Raw genomic sequence first — 27,128 nt, forward strand, 5'->3', positions numbered from 1 at the left:
TCTCAAGGTTCCTTAAGGTTGTTATATTGGGGGTGGTAATGGGGACAAACTCCCACTACCTATTAAATGCTCCCAATGGCGTGCTGGCATGCATTTCAAATAGCCTCTGACAACCAAGTCCAGCTCTGCACGTGCGGATTAGCTACTAAGCCCGACTGAACCATTTCTACTGAGAGGAGAATGGGCAAAGGCAGGTTACTGGTGCCTTAAAACCAGTCACTTTGGGCAGATGGGGCTTGTTAGCCGTAGTTGGAACTCATCTAGGAGAAGGAAAACTCAGATCTAAACCTTTGCTACCTTGTGGCTATATCCACTCATGGTTAAGACTTTGGGAGGAAACACTGAGGGAAAAATCTGGAGCTGGAGTCCTTAAGGCAGTCCTACATTGAGTTCAATGTTAACTGGCAACTTCTGCGACACTGCTGGTATCAAATTGTGTCGGTCTCTGCCGTTCCTTTGGGTTCATCAGTTGTGAGGAGAGAGGGAGCTTGCTACGTGGGCAACAGCTTCCTCTCCATATTGTACTGCCCAGGCTTGCATATCTAGACAGCTAGGACCCAATATCCATGGTCAGCTGTGACCGATAAGAGGCCCTCACCTCAGAGGTACAGAATAGAACGTCTGTAGGTCACAGACATATTTTGCAACTAAACAACCCAGAAATCTGAAATATTGAATTTATGTTTAGTATTATAATATGCACTACTCCCTTAGTGTTTCTAAATTCCACCCCCCCCCCAAACAGGAGGCCCTCTATAACTTAATTTTCATTCTCTCCATCAAAAATTGATGAGATCACTTTCAAATCTATGTTTGTGATGTTAACTATTTGAGTGGATCTGATCTTAGTGCTTTTGTCTCCCTGAACAAAGAGAAATTGAAAATTTGTGCATTGCGGTTTTGTGGGATACCAGCTACAATTTAAACAAATTAGATGAAAACATTTGAGAGAATGAGCCAAGTTTAGGAAAATACAAAACAAATACCTCAAACATTATTCGATTACTATTAATAATTTTTCTTTGGCTGCTTCTGGAGGAATGGCAGAAATTTTCCTTATTAATCTACTTTTGGTTGACGTTCAAAGAGGTAACGTGATTGCCCTAGCCATGGCATTATCAGATATTATTTCAATACTCTTGACAGGGGAAAGGAACTACACATTTGGTTTTTAAACTCCTGTAAGTTGGACAAATGAGGTGGCACCACTATGTGACATTGGCCAGGGAACTGCAAAGGAAAAAGATTCTAAAAGATTGTAACCTTATTCTCTGAGATGAATAAACAATGGCTCACAAGGCACCCGCTGAAGGATTAGGTCTTACCTTGCAAGATCTTAGACACAGTAATAAAGATGAGGGAACACACACCAGTCTACAAAGAGGGATCAGAAGTGGAGAGCGTGAACAATTGCAAGTTTCTGGGTGTCAACATCTCTGAGGATCCATCCTGGGCCCAACATATCGATGCAGCTAGAAAGAAGGCATGACAGAGGCTATATTTCCTTAGGAGTTTGAGGAGATTTGGTATGTCACCAGAGACACTCACAAGTGTCTACAGAGCATTCTAACTGGCTGCATCACCGTATGGTTTGGAAGGAGGTGGTGGCTGCTGGCCATTGCACAGGATCGAAAGAAGCTGCAGAAAGTTGTGAAATCAGTCAGCTCCACCCCCCAACATCCAGGACATCTTCAAGGATCAATGCCTCAAAAATGCAACATCAATCATTGAGGAGACCCATCACCCAGGACCCTGTTCTCATTGCTACCATCAGGGAGGAGGTACAGGAACCTGAAGGCACACACTCAATGATTCAGGAATGGGTATATCCCTCTGCTGTCTGCTTTCTGAATAGGCTTTAACCCATAAACACTATCTCACTATTTTTCCACTACTTATTTAATATATATGTAACTATATGTACTTAATGTAATTCACAGTGTTTATTATGTATTGTAATGTACTGCAGCTGCGTAACAACAAATTTCACAACATACGCCGGTGACATCAAATCTGATTCCAATTTTGATTCCGAAATTAATGGAAGATGTGACTTTGGTCTAGCTGGCGTTTTGTCAAATGCTACCATGAAGTACTAAAGCAGATGAATTGAAAGCCTGTATTAAGGCTTCATATATTTAGGGAAGTGTTAAATGCTTGAAGGACATAAGGACTATGAGTTTATTACTACTCATTAGGATATAGGTAAGTTAAACATGAATTCTAAACAGGAATTATTTTGATAAAAAAATTGTCACTGAACACAATTAAACATAACCCATGGACTCACTTTCAAGGATTCTACAATTTATGTTCTCAGTATTATTTTTGTATGTATTTATCGATTAATTAATTATTATTATTTGTTCTTTTTCATATTTGTACAGTTTGCCTTCTTTTACACGTTGGTTGCTTGTCAGTCTGTGTGTGTAGTTCTTCATGATTCGATTACATTTCTTTGTTCTACTGTGAATACCTACAAGAAAATGAATCTCACAGCAGTATATGGTGACATATACAGTCTGGACTTTGATAGTAAATTTACTTTGAGGCCACAGTGACTGTAAAGGTATAAAATGCCTTTACTCCTTGCATGCCAATTTTGAAATGAGCATTAACAAGGGATAAGGATAACCACTTAATTTCCAAACTCATTGCTTTACCCATAGTCACTGTAGTATGTGCTGGTTGCTCCAGAGTTGCAGATAAAAATAATCTATGCATCTTTACATCAGATTCAAAAGAAAGCAATATAATATATGCTGAATCACGTCAACAATGAAATCAATTGAAGTTAAATATTATGCATCGGTATTTGACCACTTAAAGAGAAGTATATGAAATGGAAGTTTCATATATGCATGTTGTCAGTGTCTAGATTTTTATTATTAAGCTAAATAAGGTTAATCCCTTAATTACATTATTCTTGAAATATTTATATATACTAATTTCAAATTTGTTTCATTTATATTGAGTGTTCTAAAGCCCAATTGCATGGAAATAAATGCAAACATCATCTATACCAGCAAAAGTAACCTGAGCCACACTGGGTAGACAGCTGCTTTTGAAATAAAAAAGAGGGAGAGCAAACATTTTTTAATTGCGCCGCAGAGCGGGTGTAACTGTGTGTGGGATGGTGAATTAATTCCAAGACACAGACACAATCATCAGGAATAACCTGACAATTTTATTTATGAAATAATTGCATATCTAAGCAACAAACACAAGTCAGTGACTTAATAAACTTTTTGTACATAGTTAGAAAGCTTTGCTTGGCTTTTCAAACCCTAGGAGATAGATCAACACTTGAGCATAATTTTTTGGCCACCCCAACCATGAGATCTCTGACAAATGTATTAGGCTGGCGTGAAGATGTTTAATCTTACTGAGGCGCCTAATTACAGGAACATTGTTGCAACACAGTACATTCAGCAGATAACATGTCCAAAATTTGACGTTGATGCTCATGCGGTGAGTATTTCTGGTGTTGAGTATAGCAACCAGTGTAATCAGAATTTGCAAATCTACCGCAAGGTTTTGGTTGCTGGGATTATTGTAGCAGATCCCAGTCAAGCTCTGCAGGACAATGATCTTGTCCTTTTCTGAAAACAATGTTCGATTCAGGAAGCGAAGGAGATCTTCAATGTAGGGTTGTGCACAGTTTGCTGCTTCAGGTCCACCTGGTGGAGATAAGAAATTCGTGTGAGCTAAACCATGTCTCTTTCCGGCACATCAAGGAGGGAAACCACACCCTGCAGTTCATTATTTTATTTCATCTGTGTCTTTGGCTTCCTGATTGCAATACAGATAGGAAGCGAAGCAGAGTAGAAAGATGGGTGGTTCACTTGCTCGTCTGACAAAAATTGTTAATAATCACAGGAGTATAGTTTCAGTGCAGTGCATTCTTAGAAGGCTGAGGAAATTTGGTGTGCCCTCAGTGACTCTGACCAATTTTTTTGATGCACCATTGAAATCTTGAAATGGCACTGCTCAAACAAAGACCACAAGAAATTGCAGAGAGCTGTGATCACAGCCCCAATCTATCATGAGTTCCAGCCTCCCCCTGTTGTAAACACAAGAGATTTTGCAGATGATGGAAATTCAGAAGAACATATACAAAATCTTAGAGGAACTCAGCAGGTCAGGCAGCATCTATGGAAGTGTATCAACAGTCCACCCTTCTTCAGGACTGGAAAGAAAGGGGAAAGATGCCAGAATAAAAACAAAATAGAGGAGGGGAAGGAAGACTACCTGGAAGATGATAGGTGAAGCCAGATGGGTGGGAAAGGTAAAGGGCTGGAGGAGAAAGAATCTGATAGGAGAGGAGAGTAGACAGGGGGAAAAGGGAACCAGGGAGTTGTGATATGCAGGTGAGGAGAAGAGGTAAGATACCAGAATGGGAAATAGAAGAAAAGGACTGGAAAAAAAAAATTACCTGAACAAGAAATTGATGTTCATGCAATCAGGTTGGAGGCTACCTAAATGGCTCCACCCTGAGAGTGGCCTCATCATGGTAAGAAAGGAAGCCAGGGGCTGACATGTTGGAACAGAAATAATGATAGGAATTAAAATGGTTGGCACCCCAGAAGTTCTGCTTTAATCAGGTCTCACAAATATAAAGGAGACTGCAGCGGATGCAATAGATTACCCCAACAGATACACAAGTGAAGTGTTGCCTCACCTGGAACAACTGTTTGGGCCCTAAAAGGAGGTAAGGGAGGAGGTGTAGTACTTCTGTCTTTTGCAAGGGTATGTGCCAGGAGGAACAAATGGACAAGGGAATCATGGAGGAAGCGATCCTGAGGAAAGTGAAGCGTGGGTGAAAGTTAAAGTTATGTTTGGTGGTAGGATCCCGTTGAAGATAACTGAAGATGTGGAGAGTGATGTGTTGGATGCAGAGGCTCATGGGTGTTAGGTGAGGACAAGAGGAGATCTATCTCTGGTAAGGTGACAGGAAGGTGGGGTGAACACAGATGTCCGGGAAATGGAGGAGATGCGGGTGAGGACAACTTCAATGCTGGAGGAAGGGAAATCCCATTCTTTGAAGAAGGTGGACACTTCTGATGTCCAATAAAGGAAAGCTTCATCCTGGGAACAGATGCAGCAGAGACAAAGGAACTATGAAAAGAGAATAGCATTTTTACAGGACACGGGGTAGGAAGGGGAATAGTCAAGATATCCATGGGAATTGATAGTTATATAAAAAATGTTGGTAGACAGTTTGTTCACAGATATGGAGACTGAAACTTTGAGAAAAGGGGAGAGAAATGGACCAAGTGAATTTAAAGTCAGCGTGGAAGTTGGAGGCAATGTTGATAAAATTGACAAGCTCAGCATGGGTGCATGAAGCAGCAGCAATGCTGTCATCAATGTAGCACGGGAAATGTCCCCTCTTTTGTCTCTGTTGACACGTTCCTTTGCCTTGGGAAAGCAACCAATATAATCAAGAGCCCCTCACACTCCAGTCATTCTCCCTTCTCTCCTCTCCTGTCAGGTGGAAAGACACAACAGCTTGAGAACATGCATTACCAGGCTCAAGGACACTGTTAAAGACTCCTGCATGAACCGCTCATACAATAAATATGCTCTGGGTTTCCCAGTTGACCTCATCTTGACCCTTGCATTTTACTTGTCTACCTACACTGTGTTTTCTTTAACACTATCCTCTGCTTTCTGCTTTCCTTTTTTACTATCTCGATAGACAGCATGTTCTACCTATGTGGAAAGCAAACAAAAGCTTTTCATTGTATCTTGGTACGTGTGGCGATAAACCAGTGCCAATACCGGTCAGGAAGTAACATGTCCAAATGTTACAGTGCAGACAGCTGGGCCAATCCATCTGCAATTCTGCCCTCTCACTTTGTGCTTGGAAAGGCCGTTAAACCAAGTGCTATAATTTAAACAATTTACTGAGTTCATGTTCTTGCACCATTGAGTTCTTACTTTAGGATCTAGAGCTTTTACTATAATGTGTTGTTATTGCTATCTGGAATCAACACTTGTTGATCCGTTCTCCAATGCACCACATCATCTGAGCCTCCACTCATAACTGCCTGGTGTAATGTTAAATTGTCTGTGCCTGTAGGTCCAGTAACCTCACCTTATCCTCATTCACTGAATGTCATCTTAGACATCAGGAATGCTCATCACTGGGTGTTCCCACTTCAATAAATGGCAAAGCTGCATGGGTTCCGCAGGATGAAGAACAATTGCTGTTTCTGAAACCTAGAGGCACAGTATAGAAACTTCCAGAAACACTGACTGGGTTGTTACCGATCCAATGAGATGCCCCTATTTTTGGATATGGAGATCTGTAAGTAGTGGTAGCCCTCAAGGTTGTGGCAACTGTACCAGATTAATAGCTAGCTCCAACAATCCACAAGATAGGCAATTGCCCAGCACCCAAAGGTTTAGAGATGTCGATGTTAATCTGCCCTGTTAACAGCAAGCCAAAGAGCTCTTGCTGGCGTGCCAATAGGCATTTTGGTTCTGGTGTCAGCAGAAGTTAGTGGTGGCCAGTGATGTAAGTGCTATTCTTTGTCTGGTGAACTTATTTCTTTACACACTGCAGTATTCACCCACAGTTAAGCATACTCACCCACACAAAAGATTGCCGCACATTCTCTAATATTCTCCCTACAGCATTGCAACAGTCACTGTTCATCATAGCGTCATCTGACAGTGACACATCACCCAGACAAACCCTTTGATTTTGGGGCTGGCAGTTCATTGGTATAGCTGGTAGAGCTGAAGCCACCCGACCCTGATCTCTGGGGCAGTCTGTGTGGAACCAACACACTCTCCCAGTGGCCACATGGTTTCCTCCCATGTGCCCTCCCTCATCCCAAAGATGTGAGGGGAGGTAGATTATTGGCCATTGTAAACTTTCCCTCATGTAGGTTTAGAGGGCATGAGAGACTGGACAAAGTTGGGTTGTTTTCTTTCAAGCGGTGGAGGCTGAAGGGAGATTTGATAGAGGTTTATAAGATTATGAGAGGCATACATAGAGTAAACAAGAAGTATCTGTTTCCCAGGATTGAAATGTCTAACACTAGAGGGCATTAGGTGAGAGGGGGTAGGTTCAAAGGGGATGTGAGGGGTGAGTCTTTTACTCAGTGTGTGGTAGATGCCTGGAATGTACTGCCTACATTACAGGCTTTTAAGAGACATATAGATAGGTACATGAATGTGCAGAAGATGGAGCGATATGGACATTGTGTAGGTAAGAAGGGTTATATTTTGGGGGGTTTTTTTGCTTTAATTTTTAGCTAGTTCAGCACAACATTGTTGGCCAAAGGGCCTGTTCCATGGCTGTACTGTTCTATGTCAATGTCTATAGGTGAGTGATAGAATCTAGGAGAAATTGGTGGGGCTGTGGGGAGAATCAAATGGGATTAGTGTAGGGTTTGCGTGTGATGGTTGGTCCGTCAAATATTAGGGTGCCTGGTAACCCTGGTAATCTTTGCATTGATGGTTGAATGTGTTGGTTAGATTTTACAGGGTACTCATGGACTAAATGACTTGATTTTAGCTACACTAGGTTAGTTTTGCAGTCAGTTAGGCTCAGATAGCAGGCAGTTTGAGGACCAGAGAACAGTAATTATTATGAAGTGGAAATTACATGAACTTTGAAAAATCAACAGATCTGTTCGACAAGAACTAGGGATCTATGAAGTTGACATCAGAAGGACAGGAATAGAAAGTCAACAGACCTGTAAAGCTTATTATGCCTAAAGATGATGCAGCTTCGAGCCTGATGTTCAGTGGTAAATAAGTTTTCTGTAACACCTGGCCATAGCTTTTAATCTGTTTGATATGAATATTGTCTTCCCTCAAGTCCTCTTCATTTTCCTCCGAGTTGGTGAACAAATGGTGGCTGCCATTCTTTCGAAGAAATATTCTAAACCACTTGAACATTTTATGTAGCTGTCCCTACTGTGACTGTTAAAAGTATCAAAAGATTTCAGACAATCTCAATAGAATTCAGTTCAGAAAGAATGCGATTTTGGCATAGAAATGATAACGGTCAATTGTGATATCTTTCTTTACAATGCAATCACATTCTATTCTAAGAATAGCTGAGTTTCTTAAATCACTGATTACAAATGATGCTAAATTCTGTTACATCATACAACAAAGGCCAATGTCATAACTGTGGGACTGGTATTGAAATTACTCATTGGAACCACAATTTACATTTATTGAGTGGCTTTAATATATTGTAGTGCTGTCTAATGGGGTTCTCTTGGTGACTGTATGGGTTTCCCTCCAGTGCTCTGGCTTCCACCCACACTACAAAGGGTCCACTGCAGATCATCCTAATCCTAGATGTGTAGGTAGATGGTAGAACCTGGATGAGATAGAAGAGTTGATGGGAATGTGGAGAAAATATGCTGGGGGGGGGGAGTGGGGGAACAGGATTGTTTTATAGACTTGCTGGACCAAATTACCTCCTTCTCTGTCATAAGGATGTATGGCAATTTGGAACTCAATAGCTGCAGTTTGTTCCTGTAAAAAAATGTGTATCGTTTATGTTTTTTTTCTTTCGAATGGTGTTTATTTGATGCTATGTACCTGTGATGCTGCTGCAAGTAAGTTTTTCATCGCATCTGTGTGTACAGGTACTTGTGCAGACGACAGAAAACTTGACTGACAAGTCTTGAACTTGAAATGATTTCTGTGAAGAGTTGTGTCTCTTGCCTCCTGATTCATATAATTCTCTGCTCAGCTATAAGACTCTAATGGGGGAAATGGGACCCAGGTCTAAGCAGAAACAGGGAGACCGCCACTTGATGTAGGTGGCCATTGCCAGATACTCATCTGACACAGTTCTAACTTGTCACTTCACACAAAAGTGGTGATCTCTGAAAATCTCAGCTGTTAAGTTCTGTATCTTCAAAATATTAAACCAATTCAAAGGAAGACACGGGAGTCCGGGAATGTGGGTCTAACTTCATGTTTACTTAAAGTGAGGCATGTAAGTATCACCTTGTAGCGTGATGACATATATAATTTGTACATATAACCCATAATTAATTAATTAAATGAACAAGAATGCTAAATCAACCAATATATATATACAAACTTACTCAAGTAATATTGAAATATTAAATACACAGCACTCTTCCCTGCTTAACTATAAATTCCACCTCAATAGAGAATGCATCTCAACTACATACACGGGATATTATACAACTACTAGATACAGACATCCACAGCATAGTAAATTTTAAATTGTCCCATTCTGGCCTAATGACTTAATTGCTATGGAGGATTTCTTACCCTTGTGGGATAATATCTTTCCTGACAAGGGGGGGTCACTCTGCTTGCCAGGTGAGACTTGTGGCTGTGAAACAATCTTAGATTCTGCGGCCTCCTCCATGGTGGTTGTAGGAATTGACTCTGAGACTGCAGGAGGGTTCTGACAGCTCTACATATCTTTCTTATCCTTCCTTTTCCTTCTTCTAGTTTGTGCATCTTGATCTCTTATTAATCTTTCCATGTTTCCTTTATGATCTGATCTCTCCTCTTGGTTTTCTCATCCACGACATCATCTGCTGAATCCTCCATTTTCGTATCTCCATTGAATCCTTTCTCATTGGTCTTCCATTCATCCAGCTGGGCTTTGGTCTTAGCATCTACGTTTTCAGGCAGCTTTTTGTCTCCCACTTCAAGTTGATGCAATAACCTTAATGTATGCAGAGTTGAGTCTGGTTCTTTATACTCACAAAAGCTGAATGCTTGCAACTTTCCTGAAGCTCTTTGAACTCCCTTCCAGCTTAAAGCTATGCCACATTTTAAATTCGCTTTCAGCTGGCTCTATTGTATGGGATGTGGTAGGCAAATGGTGGATGATCTCCAAACAGCCATTCATGCCCCCAAAATACTGGTCCTCCTGATTTTACCACATATAAATTCAATTTGGCTTGTTAGTTCTTGTACTTTACTGTTACAAATATCATTCCCACAGAAGTTATCTTTTCTCCAGTATAAATTCTTAATTACATATCTGCAAGCTTCAAGCTTCTTTGAAATGCTGTTCAAACTCATTTTGTGGAATGACTGAAACAGCCGAGCCAGTGTCCAATTCCATTTAAATTCATTTGCCATTCACTTCTGGGTAAGCCATATTGCTTGTCTATTGTTAAGTTTCATATTGTAAATCTCAAGGCAACACAGTCCTGTGTCACTCACATCAACAGCATGCAGATTAGTGCTCTTTTTGAAACTGCAACTTGACTTGTTATCTTTTTCTCTTTCTCCGTTTATTTTTATCTGTTTAGCATGCCCATTGTATGTGTCCTACTTTGCTGTATTTTCTGCAAATTCCGCCTTTAAACCTGCATTTGTTTGGTATATGTGAGCCCCCACCACAATGGTAACACAACTTCTTCAGCCAGGCAGGTTTCTGTTTAGATGCTGCAATTTTGTTTCCCCTCACTTTCATTCTGACTGCAACACAATTGCATCTCTGTCTGAGGTTTCCATTGAAATGATGATTTCAACTGCTCTTTTAAATGTAAACTGTGTTTCAGTTAGGAGCTATTTTTGAATGTTTTCTTGTATGATTTCACTATCTAAACAATGTCTTTCTGCATCATCAAACCCATTACCATACTGACCATGCTCAATCGCTTCAATTCAACCAGATACGCTGAAGTGGACTACCCATCCTTTTGATTCCCCTTATGAAACCTAAACATTCTGCAATTAATGATGGTTTTGATTCTAAATGTTCCTGCATTACTTTGACAATATCAGCAAAGCTCATTTCAGCTGGTTTGGTTGGAACAGCTAAACTTCAAAGCAAACAGTACTCATTTCTCATTTGCTATTTCATTTGATTGAAAATATTGTCGAAATAGCTCAGTACACATATTCCAGTTATCTTTTGTGTAATAAAATGCATCAATTTTTTTGATGTAGCCAGACATTTATGCTCTTTTATATTATCACTTGGTAGTCACTGTTTATGGACCTGTATATTCTTCCATTTCCTGCCTTTTTTTTCTCGCCAGTCTCTGCACATGCTGGGCTGTGTTGTTTCACTTGCTGGTCTTCAATGTGTTTTTTTTCAGTTCGAGCATCTCAGTGCATTTTCAACAGGTCACTAGCATCCTCGGTTTCATTTCACAAATACCTTGTCGTCAATGTTATGTTTTGTAGCTCCGAACTATTGAACTAACTCAAAGGAAGACACAAGAGTCCAGGAATACAGATCTAACTTTGTGTTTACTTTAAGTGAGGTATGCATGCATCACATTGGCTTATCAACTCATGCAGGAAGCCCGATTTTGTGGGCACTTAAAACCAATCTGCACTACTTAAAGTGAGATACAGCATCGGTTGTGCCAACAACTGGTGGGTATTCTCTGAACTGGAGTGACCTGGGAGGCATAATGTATCCACAGAGGAGCAGGATCCACTTATTTTGATGTTATGCTGCAGGTGCTGAGGATATGTGATAACCTGGTGTCCAGGGCACCAGGAGGCTTTCCAACCACCCACACAGCAGATACGTGTGGTGTACAGTTCCAACAGCCAAGCCTCAAGGACTTGCATGCTGTTCCACAGGAAATTCTCTGCCTTTCTTCCAGAGTAGAACTGGCAATGGAATCTGAGAGCATTGAACATAGCACAGGAACAGACCCCTCAGCCCACAATTTTTAGCCAATAACAGGCCATTACACTAATCCTTCTGCCTGCACATGGTCCATATCCCTCCAATCTCTGCACATTCATGTGCCTCTCTTAAACGCCTCCACTCCGCCCCTGGCAGTGCATTCCAGGCACCCACCACACCCTATGTAAAAACTTTCCCCACACTTTGGACTTTCCTCTCTTACCTTAATTCTTGTCCTTATTGTGTCAGACATTTCAACTCAGAGAAAATGATGCCGGCTGTCTACTCCGTCTCTGCCTCTCAGAATTTTATAAACTTCTGTCAGTTCTCCCCTCCCCCTCTCCCACTCGAGAGAAAACAGCCTTTCCCTATAGCCATATCCTGACAGCACTTAGGTAAACCTCCTCTGCACCCTCCTCATCCTTCCTGTAACTAAAATTGAATGAATGCTATCTAACCAAAGTTGTATAAAGCTTCAGCATAGCATCCAAGCTTCTGAAATGAATGCCTGAAAAAACAGAGACAAGCATGACATATGCTTTCTTTACCACTGTGTCAACTTGTGCAGACACTTTTAGGAAGCCATAGACATGGCCCTCTGTTCACCCCAGAGTTAATGGTCCTGCCATTAACCATGCGCTTCCCTTTTACATTTTATCTCCCAAAGTCCATCACTTGCCTGAAGTTTCCCACCTTTACTTGAGATTTCTTCCTGAGCAGCAAGAGCAGTGGAATTTTTAGTTCAATCCTACTCTTTCACATCTACTTTTGTTGCATTTATCTTGTCCTGGGCTTTATGTGGGAATGGAGACTTGCATGGCTCCAGTACAAATGGCTCAATGGCCTCAACATCATTTCTGCTCCCTGAATATTGGCCAGTGACCCACACAAGACAGGAAGAGGAGGTTGTGTCTGATAGTGAGGCAGGTAGGGTATGCACGAGGTAGTGAAGGACGAGCCTTAACCCTTGAGCTTGTCCAATAGGTCTGAGATTCTCGCTCCCTGTGTGGATGGCAGATGGTACTGAAGGAAAGATGAGCCACCAAACCAAGGCACCATGGTTCAGGGAGTTATTCAGGAGGGGGGAGAGAAGAGAAATATAGTTGCAATGGGAGCTAGTATAGTCAGGGGACTAAACAAAATTCTCTGTTTGGGGATGAAGAGTTCTGAAGGCTGTGTTGCCTGATTGGTGTCTGGGTTCAGAACCTTAGATCATAAGACACTGGAGCACAATTAGGCCATTCAGCCCATCAAGTCTCCTCCACTATTCTGTCGTGGCCACTCCATTATCCCTCTTAACCCTATTCTCCTGCCCTTTCCCTGTAACCTTTGTTGCCCTGACAAACCCTGAAGCTATCAACTCCACATTAAATATACTCAATGACTTGGCCTCCACAGCCGTCTGTGACAATGAATTCCACAGATTCACTACCCTCTGTCTAAAAAAATTACATCTCATCTCTGTCTTAAATGGATGTCTCTCTATTTTGAGGCTGTACCCTCTGGTCCTAGACTCACCCACTATACTAGGAAACATCCTCTCCACATCCACTCTATCTAGGTCTTTCAAAATTCAATAGGTTTCAATGAGAACTCCCTTTATTCTTCTCAACGCCAGTGAGTACAGGCCCAGAGCCATCAAATGCTCCTCATACCTTAACCCTTTCATTCCTGAAATCATTCTTATGAGCCTCCTCAGGACTGTCTCCAATGCCAGTCAAACTTCCCTTAGATAAGAGGCCCAAAACTACTCACAATACTTCAAGTGCAGTCTGACCAATGCTTTATAAAGCCTCAGCGTCACATCCGGGAATGAAAGGGTTTAACAGGTGAGGAGCTTTTATATTCTAGTCCTCTTGAAATGAAAGCTAACATTGCATTTGCCTTCCTCACCGCTGGCTCAATCTGCAAATTAACCTTCAGGGAATCCTGCGCAAGGATTCACAAGTCCCTTTGCACTGCAGATTTTTGAATTTTCTCTCCTTTTAGAAAATAGTCTGCACTTTTAATTCTTCTACCAAAGTGCATGATCATACACTTCCTGACACTATATGCCAGCTGTCATTTCTTTGCCCAGTCTCCTAATCTGTAGCCCCTCCACCTACATATCTTCCTATCGTCTACAAACTTGGCCACAAAGCCATCAATTCCATCATCCAAATCATTGACATATAACATAAAAAGAGGCGGTCCCAACACAGACCACTGTGGAACACTACTAGTCATCAGCAACCAATCAGAAAAGGCTCCCTTTATTCACACTCTTTGCCTCCTGCCAATCAGTCAATGCTCTATTCATGCTAGTATCTTTCCTGTAATACCATGGGCTCTTAAATTTGTTAAGCAGCCCATGTTTGGCATCTTGTCAAAGGCCTTCTGAAAATCCAGGTACACAACATCCACCAATTCTCTTTTGTCTATCCTGCTTGTTATTTCTTCAAAGAATCTGAACAGATTTGTCAGGCAAGATGTTCCCTTAAGGAAACCATGCTGACTTTGATCTATTTTAACATGATGCCACAAGTACTGTGAAACCGCATCCTTAACAATTGACTCCAACATCTTCCCAACCACTGAGGTCAGACTAGCTGGCCTGTAATTTCCTTTTTTCTGCCTCTCTCCTTCTTGAAGGGTGGAGTGACTTTTACAATTTTCCATTCCTCCGGAACCATGCCAGAATTAATTGATTCTTAAAAAATTATTACTAGTGCAACCACAGCCTCTTCAGCCAGCTCTTTCATGTGCTTCTCCAATTTGCAGACAACTCAATATTATGATCTGCCTTACCTAGATTATTCTAATGTGACATATACTGTTAACTTCACCAAGCGATGAGCATTATTGAGATGTGTCTTTCACATACTTTGTTTTGTTTGAGAAGTTCTGGCCAGGCGACTTGAGATGAATACTGAACACACATTCAAGCTAACTGACCAAGGAACTATAGGCCACACTGGGAGACATTTTCCTACATATGGTAAGTTGTGATCTGTAATGCACCACCTGATAACAAGGTGGACGTAACTCTAGTATCAATTCTCCAAGGGCATTGTTTAATATTGAAGTAAAATTATGTGGATATGGGGAGAAACAGTAACTTAGCAAAGAGTCTTCAACTCTGATTCTCACTTTTGAAATGATGTCTGATCCATTATCCCTCTCAAACCTATTCTCCTGCCCTCTCCCTGTAACCTTAGTTGCCCTGACAAACCTTGAACCTTTCAACATCTGCTTTAAGTATAGTCAATGACTTGGCCTCCACAGCTGTCCATAACAATGAATTCCTCAGATTCACTACCCTCTAGCTAGAGAAAACACATCACATCTCTGTCTTAAATGAACGTCCCTCTATTCTGCCTCCAGAATTCTCTGTTTCTGGTTCAATAGACCAGGATCAACTGAATAGTTGTACCACAGAGTCAGTGGAGACAGACTGAAACGTTTTCTTCTCTGCTTCGTCATTCTGTTTGTTTAAACCTCAGATGTTCATTCAATTTCAGGATCTAAAATGAAGAATTTTTTATGTTTAAACACAATCTGATGGTAGGGCTAACCATACTAACCATAGCAGTAGCTGTACACTGTACACCAATTCTAAAAATGGAGTACAAAAGCATTTTGTACTTTCTCCATTGAATTTCAAAGGGGGAGTAAATTGTCCATTTATATGGATGCGTAGGCAGAAATAATGAGAACAAAATGTCTATTTAAATTTTTATTTTAAAAATTCTATTCTGGTAAACAAAAAATGTCCTGCTTTTACTTCGATAAGACAAGTTAAAGAGATCAATTGTAAATCAGATTACTTAATTATACAATACATTATTCGAGTAGTGGCAACTCCTCTCTAGCCACTGTTCCTACTCATTCTTCAATAACATAGTCCTCAGTTTACAGTCAATTTGATATTCCACTGATAACCCTGCATCATAACATTAGAATCTGATCTCACACGGTCACTGCTGAAGTGTAACTCTCAGCCTCCCACCTCCAGGTGTAGTTTGGCTGGTGGAGAGATGATAGCCTGCAGGATAGTTATTTTAAACCTGCAAATGGAGAAATGTTCATAAATGCACACAATGACTGTCACATCCTGCAGAAGGTATTTTGCTTCTAATCCCTAAAAGCTGAAACACTGCATCTGCCGTAGATGTAACTTCAAAGGACTAATCCCTATTGCACCAGGCACTCCCCATGTGTGCTTAGCTCTTGTTTCACCTGTTGCCTCAATGGGATGCCAGAAAGCAAACAGGAAAGGAGGAATACCTAAACTAGAGTTGCAATATGTACAATGTATATCTTGATAATCAATCTCAAAAATGTGCAAATAAAAAAAAACATAACCAGTGTGATCTCAAAAATAAAAAGTAAACAAGAAATTCAGTAGTTAAAAACATTTCAATTGACTCAAAATAAGTTAACACAGAATAAAGTGATTGCAATGGAATATGAATAATTTTGGTAACAAAAATATTTGAATAAAATGACTAATGTTGATTTGTTTGCTTGCTCTTTGGTTGGTGGGATGTGGTCTGAGGATGATTTCTGCCTGGTTCAGGGCGTGTCCTTTCATTTTCCACCATGCTACAGTGTTCAGCTCAGGGCAGACATGAGAGCTAGCATCAGTTTGAGAAGTCCTTAATACTGTGGTGTGTTGCAAAGTTTTGCATCAGAAGGCAGTACTAACAGCATTTCCTCGCCTTCCTGCAAGACGCACTATTTCCTGAGGCACTTTATCCAGTTGCTCATAAGCCAGGCGACCTTCTTCCCCTAGGAATAGAAGGAACAGCAGAATATTAGAGCATTCAAACATTAGAAAGTTTTTGACAAGAACAGTCTTACCAAATGTATATTCACATAGTGTGTTAAGATAACTATCGAGTTTAGATTTGAAAGTTTCTAAGATTCTCAATTACACAACTAGTTAGTTTGTTCCATGTATCCACAACTCAATGTGTAAAGAAATGCTTCCAGTTGTTAGTCTGAAATCTCCCCTTAACCAGTCTCTACCTATGGCCCCGTGTCCTTGATGACGGATTAATTTTGAAGTAGCAGCTGGCATCCACTTTACTTATACACTTAATTATTCTTTTATTCTATCTCTATGTAAATGAAAAAGACTTAATTCTTTCAATCATAGCTCATATCTGGCAGACCTGGAATGAGTCTAGTCACCCCTCTCTGGACTCCGGTGCCTTCACATCCCTCACGCAACATGGAGACCAAAATTATACACAGTATTCAATGTGTGACCTAATGCAACATGGAATGTGAGAAGGGCTTTTTGATAATTAGGCTTGGATGAGGGAGCATGTAATTTTCATGATACATGATGCTGGTGATAATAAACCTGATTCTGATTCTGATCTTCAATACATCCAGCATTATATTAATCCCAAGGCAGATGGGCAGATCATAGAGTGACAGAAGTTTATTCCAATATAAGAAGTTGTCAGTTGCAGCATTGTCCTCATTACCTGAGTTGAATGCAGCTTTCCTGCTAATCTGAGTCACTTGGGTCACTTTTGTTGTGATTCAGGCCTTTCAGACAGTGTACACTCCACCATATTCTCTGAGCTGGCTACACCTTGCTGTCATGTTTCTCTCAGAACAGCCATGCCACTGCTTCAGGTTATGATAGTCTGTCATTGCTGGGATTGTCCTTGAGAGAAGAAATGAGCTTTGCTGAAACATGAAGGTGGTGTTCCAACAAGAAATGTCAAAGTAACCATTGGAAGGTCACAGGAGGTCCAAAATTTGCCTGATAGCTATGACACATGTAAATTCTTCCATACTGTCAAGAACAATCAACAGCAACAAACAAGCACCCACCTCACTAACAAAAATGATCTAAGGAAAGTTCATCAAGTACAGCAAGCCTGGCAGAGAACATCATTCTATTGGACATCATTGTTCCCTGCTCTTAGGTACACTTCTGAGACAAGGTCTTCCCACAGCAGGTACTGAAGATACACCGTCAGAGCTCCAAATCCATGGCCAAAGCATTATCAGCACCAACATTCCCAACACTGAGGCCATAATTACACTTAGTTGACTCCAATGGATCGATGTGACATTGAAAGAGAGCGTTATTGCAGCTAATCCTAGGTCAACTGGATGATCTCCCATGCATTGACTTCTTCAGCTGAGTAATCAGGTGGGTTGTTAATCCTTTGCAATTACCTCCAGGCCAATATGTTCCTGGCTCTTCTGACCCAAGAGTACGGTAAAACCTCACCAAAGTAGATAGGTAAAGCAGTCCTAAATGTTGAACACAGAAGCTTGCTATCTAACAGTACTCACCAAGTGAGAGTAGCGATTCAGCAGCCGCTTGTCGTAGGACCTCTCTCTCTGATTGGCACAGACCCACTAGGACATCAATACTTTCACAAGCCTGGGAGAAGAGTGAAATATGTTGAATTTATCAAATATGTATTGGTAAATATCTAGCTACCACACAGGTGACAACGTAATATCGAATAAACTACACTTTAAGGGACACACATTTGGTAGCACTTCCAAACTCTGAAGCCGTTTGGAAAATTTCCTTCTTGACACTTCCTCATTAAGATTTTCTTTTAAACTTCTAAACACCAGACTCAAAGGCACCCTGCTTATCTCCCCTTCTGTAGATTGCCATGGATTCTACTTCATCTCGGCAAAAAGCTTTCTTCATTTCACATGAGTTCTTGTTCTAATAGGTGCAGAGTTGGCAACTGTAGATTCATCTTAGGCGAAAGAACTCCAAAACAGTAGCCAACATACTTAGGTACAGTAAATACAAACAATGGCAGAAACAATTGGAGAAGCTCTTGCTTGCTTTAATTCCAGATGGCTGAATAAGATTAAAAATCTCTCACATAGAATTGTGGATGTTTACAAAGAGACTAGCAGACTGCAAGATGTATGTCATCTCTTTGAAAGAACAATCCAAAACTAATTCCATTACATTTTCAAAGACTTCACTTTACTTCCATTGCACATATTTCTCTAAATATCATTATAAAGAATACATCATCTGTAAGAATGTGGCAAAATTCCTCTCAACAGGGATATTTCTCCTAACATCACTTCTCGGCAGAACAGTTATGTTAATAATTCATAGTCACATAGTACAAGTGGCTGAACAATCAATGCTTAAATCTCTGTTAAATTTCCCCTCTAGATGAAAAAAATCTCACAATTCAAATCTGGATAAATATATGAAATATATTATAAAATGTTGCAGGGAAACAGCAAGGGAAGGTGATATGAATAATTCCAGATATGATATGATGGAGAGAACTCGGTAAGTGCTCTCCTAATACATGTGGATTTACACGCACACGAGCATTGCCTTGTCATTCTGCCATTGTTAAGGTAAGTGCCTGTGCTTCAGTGTCTTCCTGGGTATATTCCCACGATGGGTTTTAAACCGAGTTGATGCGTTCTGATTGGTTTTCCTGCCACACACGGTGGAATATTTCATTTCTTTAGTAGTGGCAATGTGTAAATGTGTGTATGTTGCTCATACACTGTATTTAAGGGAGAATTTTCTGTTTATTTTGTAATATGATTATAATCACATTGCGGGGTGCATTGTATTCTAATTCATGTGTAGTCTTAAGTTAACTTTGTGGGTCATTAAAGGTGTGTGTTGTGGTGCCTAATAAATGGAGCTCATTACTCTCAGTGAGAGAGAGAGATCAGGGCTGCCAGTTCACACTGGATAAAGTATGTTATTGTGTTTTCTATATCTTTTAGTAAATATTGAAGGTTTTGTTTTTTACTATTTTGACACACCTAATAAACACCCTTGCACTATAGTGCTGAACGACTCCAGCCATTTTTTCCTTTGGTCATAACCCATGGATCTAACATTTGAATTATACATAAGTTCCTGAGCATGCTTTTGAACATTTTCATTACTGCGGATTTAATGGAAGTACTTACGTTGATGCATTTCAGTGCTGCACATGCTGCCCTCTGGAATTTGACATTGGGTTGGATGAGAGCCTTGGTGTAGTAAAGCAAAGCCTATGAAAGAAAGATAAACGCCTTTTACAAATACGCATTTAATGACCTAGATTTCGGTGTCAGCTGCAAACTGAAGGTCATTGCCATTGACCTGAGAGAAAATTACCCACAGAAACTGAACAAGCTGTGCAGACATACATCCCTATTTCTGGCATCACTTGCTGCCAGATATCAGCTCAGTGAGATACCACAAATTCAGCAACTGTGAAATTGCTAAACAAGTCATCAACCTAGAATAAAAAACACAAAATGCTGGCAGAACTCAGCAGGCCAGACAGCATCTATGGGAGGAGGTAATAACGACGCTTCAGGCCAAAACCCTTCATGAAGGGTTTTTTGTGTTTTTTATTTATTTCCAGCATCTGCAGATTCACTCATGTTGTCATCAACCTAGAACAGCCTTGGTCCTCCCCACACAAAGGTATCTTGACTTGTTGAGTACTTTTAGCATTTTTGATTTTATTTCAGATTTTCAACAACTGTGGTATTTTATTTTGAGTCTAACTAACTTGACCATTTGAAACCTAACATTTATTTATTAGGCAACAGTCTGATATTTAATTATTCTGGTGTGGAATCAAAAGAAGAAGGAAAGTCATATAAACTAATTAGCTCATCAAATGCTTGAGAAATTAATCAGAAAAATCATCCAGTCAGCAGACAGACTGCTCTCCCCAAGCTAAACATTGAATAGTTACTGGGATGAGTGGGGAGGAATTGTTTCCAATGATGTGAGGGCGAGGAATCAGAGGGCACAGAATTAATTCAATTGGTAAAAGAAACACAAGGAATTACTTCCACAGTTAGCAGCAAAGAAAGTATTTCTTCAAATGGGAATAGATGAAATGGAAACTAGAGATATGGGTAAATGACAGTGACAGGGTTAATACCTAGGTCTTAGAAAGAACTGGCAGAAATATAGTACATTGAATTCAAAGTCTATCTGTTGTTGGATTCTTTAGTTTCTTGAGGCATAACACGGAAATCAGCTAAACTACATGCACGTGACATCCAAATGACATTGCCAATGAGTTATAGATAAAGTCAACAACAAAGCCAGTGTTACCACTTTAATCATAAACACGAGAAAGCTTCTGATGCTTGAAATCCAAAGCAACACACACAAGATGCAGAAGGAATTCAGCAAGTCATGCAACATCTATGGAATTGAATTAGCAGTTGATGGTTCGGGCTGTGACCCTTCTTTGAGACTCAAGCTTAACGCTAGCTTGAAGATAATTGAGCAGAGAATTGTGACGTAACTCAGGTATCATGTCTGAGCAAGGAGCAATATGTTCTTGCTAGCTACTTCCTATACATCACACTATTGGCATAACCAATAAAGCTCCAATAGTCTGGCACACTCAGGGCTGCTGGTGCTAGACAGCAGATTTTCTGGACTAGTATATATTATTCTATTAATAATCCAATACATTTTTAATTCTTTCTTTTTAGATGCTATGCAGTATTATAATAAAATTCCCAGTGAACCCAGTAAGTGTAAAGGGTGTGTGAGAAACAGCAGGAACTGGGACCCCAACAAACCCAATTAGTGTAAAGGGAGTGTGAGAAACAGCAGGAAGTGGGTCCCCAATGAACCCAATTAGTGTAAAGGGAGTGTGAGAAACAGCAGGAACCGGGTCCCCAATGAACCCAATTAGTGTAAAGGGAGTGTGAGAAACAGCAGGAACCGGGTCCCCAATGAACCCAGTAAGTGTAAAGGGAGTGTGAGAAACAGCAGGAACCGGGTCCCCAATGAACCCAATTAGTGTAAAGGGAGTGTGAGAAACAGCAGGAACCGGGTCCCCAATGAACCCAATTAGTGTAAAGGGAGTGTGAGAAACAGCAGGAACCGGGTCCCCAACAAACCCAATTAGTGTAAAGGGAGTGTGAGAAACAGCAGGAACCGGGTCCCCAATGAACCCAATTAGTGTAAAGGGAGTGTGAGAAACAGCAGGAACCGGGTCCCCAATGAACCCAATTAGTGTAAAGGGAATGTGAGAAACAGCAGGAACCGGGTCCCCAATGAACCCAATTAGTGTAAAGGGAGTGTGAGAAACAGCAGGAACCGGGTCCCCAATGAACCCAATTAGTGTAAAGGGAGTGTGAGAAACGGCAGGAACCGGGTCCCCAATGAACCCAATTAGTGTAAAGGGAGTGTGAGAAACAGCAGGAACCGGGTCCCCAACGAACCCAATTAGTGTAAAGGGAGTGTGAGAAACAGCAGGAACTGGGTCCCCAATGAACCCAGTAAGTGTAAAGGGAATGTGAAAAACAGCAGGAACCGGGTCCCCAATGAACCCAATTAGTGTAAAGGGAATGTGAGAAACAGCAGGAACCGGGTCCCCAATGAACCCAATTAGTGTAAAGGGAGTGTGAGAAACAGCAGGAACCGGGTCCCCAATGAACCCAATTAGTGTAAAGGGAATGTGAGAAACAGCAGGAACCGGGTCCCCAATGAACCCAATTAGTGTAAAGGGAGTGTGAGAAACAGCAGGAACCGGGTCCCCAACAAACCCAATTAGTGTAAAGGGAGTGTGAGAAACAGCAGGAACTGGGTCCCCCAACGAACCCAATTAGTGTAAAGGGAGTGTGAGAAACAGCAGGAACTGGGTCCCCAACGAACCCAGTAAGTGTAAAGGGAGTGTGAGAAACAGCAGGAACTGGGACCCCAATGAACCCAATTAGTGTAAAGGGAGTGTGAGAAACAGCAGGAACTGGGTCCCCCAACGAACCCAATTAGTGTAAAGGGAGTGTGAGAAACAGCAGGAACTGGGTCCCCAACGAACCCAGTAAGTGTAAAGGGAGTGTGAGAAACAGCAGGAACTGGGTCCCCAACGAACCCAGTAAATGTAAAGGGAATGTGCGAAACAGGGCAGGAACTGGGTCCCCAGCAAGTCAGGAGGAAGGCTCTAAAACTGGGGCAATGATGAGTCAGAAGAGAGTACAGGAACCATAGTCTGGTGAGTTGGTAGAGATGGCAGGAACCTAATGCATCATAGATACTCATAGTAGTAACTAACAAGTGAGGTGGCATTTCAGAAATTAAGTAACTCTCAATAAAACATCAATGCTTTTACCTTTTCTCTGAAGGTATTGTCCTTTGAAGCTGTGGCAAGGTAGGAAGTGGCGGCGTGTACCAGGTCACTGTTAGCTTCCACCAGAAGGAAAGCTATCATCTTTAATGTTTCCTCTAAAGGTTGAAGGTTCTCCACTGGCTGTTCTTTCAACTTCTCCAGCTTCTTTTCTGGCTGCAAGGACTGAAGAGTCCGCAGTATTGAGACTGGGTTTGAGAACAAAGGAACATGTATTTCAATTGCCCGCCTCCACCACAATTCAAAACTTGGAGCAACAATAAAGAGAGAACTTACATTTATTGCACAACTGCAGGATGTCTCGATAGTGGTTAACAGTTAATTAAGTATTTAGAAACATGTAAATATGGGAAAATCAAAATATTTGCAAACATGAAATCTCAAAAATGTCTCAAAAATAGTTGAACAAATTTAATCACGCTGGCTGAAGGATAAATGCTAAGCACGTGGTAGAAACCTCTTAAACAATGTGCTGAAACTGGAGAGGATTCAAAGGAGGTTCATGAAAACAATTCCAGGATTAATATGAAGAGCGTATGATGGCTCTGGGCCTGTATTCACTGGAATTCAGAAGAATGAGGGGTGACCTCATTGAAATCTATTGAATGGTGAAAGGCCTTGACAGAGTGGATGTGGAGAGGATGTTTCCTATGATGGGAGAGTCTAAGACCAGAAAACACAGCCTCAAAATAGAGGGGCATCCTTTTAGAATGGAGATAAGGAGGAACTTCTTTAGCCAGAGAGTGGTGAATCTGTAGGATTCTTTGCCACAGGCAGCTATGGAGGCCAAGTCTTTATGTATATTTAAGCAGAGGTTAATAGATTCTTGAATGGTCAAGGCATGAAGAGATATGGGGAGAAGGCATGAGATTGGGACTGAGAGGAAAATTAGATCAGCCACGAGGAAATGATGGAGCAGAGTCGATGGGTTAAGTGGCTGAATTCTGCTCCTATATCTTATGGTCTTAAATATGAGAAATTTTGTATTGCCCAATATAAAATTTACAGAATATGTTCACACTACAAATATTTAGAAGTGTTCACACTATAAATATATATACAGAAAAATGCTATGCAATGCTCATTGTATTTCTTGTATCTATATTTTATGAATAATTTTTTTAAAGAATACTGCTAGCTAGAAGTAACATTTTGCTCTTCTTCAGATAGTCTCAGAGGATGCTTTATACACATTGAGAGAAGATAGATAGATAGATAGATAGATACTTTATTCATCCCCATGGGGAAATTCAACTTTTTTCCAATGTCCCATACACTTGTTGTAGCAAAACTAATTACATACAATACTTAACTCAGTAAAAAATATGATATGCATCTAAATCACTATCTCAAAAAGCATTAATAATAGCTTTTAAAAAGTTCTTAAGTCCTGGCGGTAGAATTGTAAAGCCTAATGGCATTGGGGAGTATTGACCTCTTCATCCTGTCTGAGGAGCATTGCATCGATAGTAACCTGTCGCTGAAACTGCTTCTCTGTCTCTGGATGGTGCTATGTAGAGGATGTTCAGAGTTATCCATAATTGACCGTAGCCTACTCAGCGCCCTTCGCTCAGCTACCGATGTTAAACTCTCCAGTACTTTGCCCACGACAGAGCCCGCCTTCCTTACCAGCTTATTAAGACGTGAGGCGTCCCTCTTCTTAATGCTTCCTCCCCAACACGCCACCACAAAGAAGAGGGCGCTCTCCACAACTGACCTATAGAACATCTTCAGCATCTCACTACAGACATTGAATGACGCCAACCTTCTAAGGAAGTACAGTCGACTCTGTGCCCTCCTGCACAAGGCATCTGTGTTGGCAGTCCAGTCTAGCTTCTCGTCTAACTGTACTCCCAGATACTTGTAGGTCTTAACCTGCTCCACACATTCTCCATTAATGATCACTGGCTCCATATGAGGCCTAGATCTCCTAAAGAGACAGAGCTTTATTTCCATGGTGCATTCAAATGACTACATTTCCTCTCACTCAGCACTGCGCGATGTGCTCAGGCCAGGTCTGCTGCTCTGATCTCTGGAGTGAGGCAGAAATCAACCTCTTCCCAGTGTAAGAGTTTCACCTGTCACTAATTCTCAATTAGTCCTGTCCCATCATGAAATGTCATGTCTAGTGACAGCACTTCCAGGCTTGCAGCACCATCCTTTAAACTTAACAAGAGGTCTACTGTACAGAAGGGTAGCAGCTTTCCCTGCTTGCTGTGTACGCAGTGAACTCTCTTCAGTGACTAACTGCACTTGCCTTGTCTCTCCTAGATCCAGAACACTGCTTGAAATTGGTCACTGCTAACCTGTTTATTATTTTCACGTACACTCAGATATAGACTTCTGCTGATCATTTCCTACATAAGTACATCAAGGTAATACAAAGTGAAAAACAGAAGGCAGAATAGTGTTACAGTCACAAAGAAAGTGAGGTGCAGGTAGTCAAGAAAAGTGCAAGATGAGGTAGACTGAGAATCAAGAGTTCATTCTTATCATATAGAAGATCTGACATTCATATTGGATTCCTGATGACACAAACAAACTTAAATGGCTGGTCATCTTATTTTTATGGGGTCTTATTTGTTGCTTTGTTATCCCAATGATTACAGTTCAAAAGTAATGAAATGGCCACATGATTAAAGGTTCAAGATTCAAGTTTGTTTAATGTCATTTCCTGTTCACAAGTGTAAGGAGAGTGAAATAATTGTTACTCCAGATCCAATGCAGCACAAAACAAAACATAAAAGATAAAGAACACAATAATGATCATTAAAAAACACACAATGAATATAAATACATAAGATAGCTCATATATGTAGATTGATTGGATGTCCATAAATTGACACAAAGCTGTACGTAAGGTGACTGACAGGAAATAATAATGTAGTGGTGGAGTTAGTGGGTAGAGGTGTTGATCAGCCTTACTGCTTGGGGAAAGTAACTTTTTTTGAGTCTGGTGGTCCTGGCATGCATGCTATGTGCCCTCCTTTCAGGTAGGAGTGGGACAAAGAGCCCACGAGCAGGGTATGTGGGATCCTTCATGATGTTACTGCCCATTCTCTGGCACCTTTTTGTTTATATGGAAGGTGCTGTACAAATTCTTCCTTTTTTCCCTGAGGGGAGATTATTAAAAGGGCACAATTAGAGAGATAATGGGCTTGATAGCGTAGAGCAGACTAGAAAACCTTTATTAAGAAGGTGTTGGGGGGGGGGGGGGTTATGGTCATAACACTGCCTTTAACATTGTCTGCTCTACACTGGGAAGTTCGTGTGACAAGCAGCCAAATGGAGTAGATTGGATTAAAATTACCTCTGGTGAAGCACATTTAATGAATTCCTCACTCTTATTACATATCTTCCTATAAATGAAGCCATGCCTTCAGACATAAAGAGTAGCACTTGACATGAATTGTATCTACTCAGTTATATACTGGGCATCATTTAGAAAATCATTGGAGAAATATGGAAGCATGCAAGGCATCAGGACAAGAAAGGAATGTCAAAGAGAAAAAGAGTGGAATAGGAATGGGACAAGTTGATGATAAAACCATAGATCTAATATTTGGAAACAGCTAATTGCTTCAGTTCATAGAACATTTGCTCAGGGAAGCAATAAACCAGACATAATCTTATACCTTCATTTGCCAGTCGCGTCAGGTGACTTCTGAGGTCAGACGTGTTGAGGCTTCTCAGGTAGTTGGAAAGCTCCCAGATGGTTATCACCTCTTCCACACCGGGGCCAGGAAACATCTCAGGCTTATCTAGGATCTGATTCATGAGTATCTGAACCGCTGGGTAACAGAAAAACAGGAGCGAAATCAGCAAGGGAACAGTAAGATTAGGCTTAATTACAAGAACCTTTATATGCATCTTAAAATGCTTTTCCTAAACATAGCTCACCAGGACCTAGGATTGCCACTTGACACAGTCCATAGCTATCACTATTGTTCTTTCTATCCTGTTAGATATGGAGCTGTCACAAAGGTTTCCCAGAGTGCAATCCCACTTGCAAATCTTCTGTGGTAACAAACTAGATCTTGAACAAGATCTAGACTTGGGCTAATAGGTAGCTTGCATGTCTTTTCTGTGGTACAAAAGTCTGAGACCATCTCCAGACAGTCCAACCAACTCTGTCGAAAATTCAGTGAGGTTGCCATTATTGAATTCCTTCATCATCAGTATCCCAGACCAGCCACTTTGGAACATGAACAAGGTATACATTGTTCCCAATAGTAATATCTACAACTGGCATCATTCCAAAGTCACTACACAATAGCTTTAAACAATTAGGGCTACACATTAATACCTGTGTAAATCTCCATAAAGCCACAATACTAAACACCATTAGAATAGTCCAAAAGTTCCTAATAATTGAGAAATAAGCCTGCTTGGCT

General features: G+C 40.9%; 1 protein-coding gene across 4 annotated transcripts in view; it reads right to left on the reverse strand.

Moving 5' to 3' along the window:
• Nucleotides 1-15,325: 15,325 nt before the first annotated feature.
• ripor2 (RHO family interacting cell polarization regulator 2) overlaps nucleotides 15,326-27,128 on the reverse strand; it is a 335,721-nt gene continuing 323,918 nt past the window's right edge. For all 4 annotated transcript variants that reach the window (XM_073023960.1, XM_073023959.1, XM_073023958.1 and 1 more), the window contains exons 18-22: nucleotides 26,370-26,525; nucleotides 22,720-22,922; nucleotides 19,556-19,639; nucleotides 17,927-18,017; nucleotides 15,326-16,393 (exon numbers count right to left, since the gene is read on the reverse strand). In XM_073023960.1, coding sequence (XP_072880061.1) covers nucleotides 16,293-16,393; nucleotides 17,927-18,017; nucleotides 19,556-19,639; nucleotides 22,720-22,922; nucleotides 26,370-26,525 — 635 coding nt within the window. In that variant the 3' untranslated portion in view covers nucleotides 15,326-16,292. The remainder of the gene's footprint in view (nucleotides 16,394-17,926; nucleotides 18,018-19,555; nucleotides 19,640-22,719; nucleotides 22,923-26,369; nucleotides 26,526-27,128) is intronic.

The sequence above is a fragment of the Hemitrygon akajei genome, chromosome 20, assembly GCF_048418815.1.
Source record: "Hemitrygon akajei chromosome 20, sHemAka1.3, whole genome shotgun sequence".
Lineage (NCBI taxonomy): Eukaryota > Metazoa > Chordata > Chondrichthyes > Myliobatiformes > Dasyatidae > Hemitrygon > Hemitrygon akajei.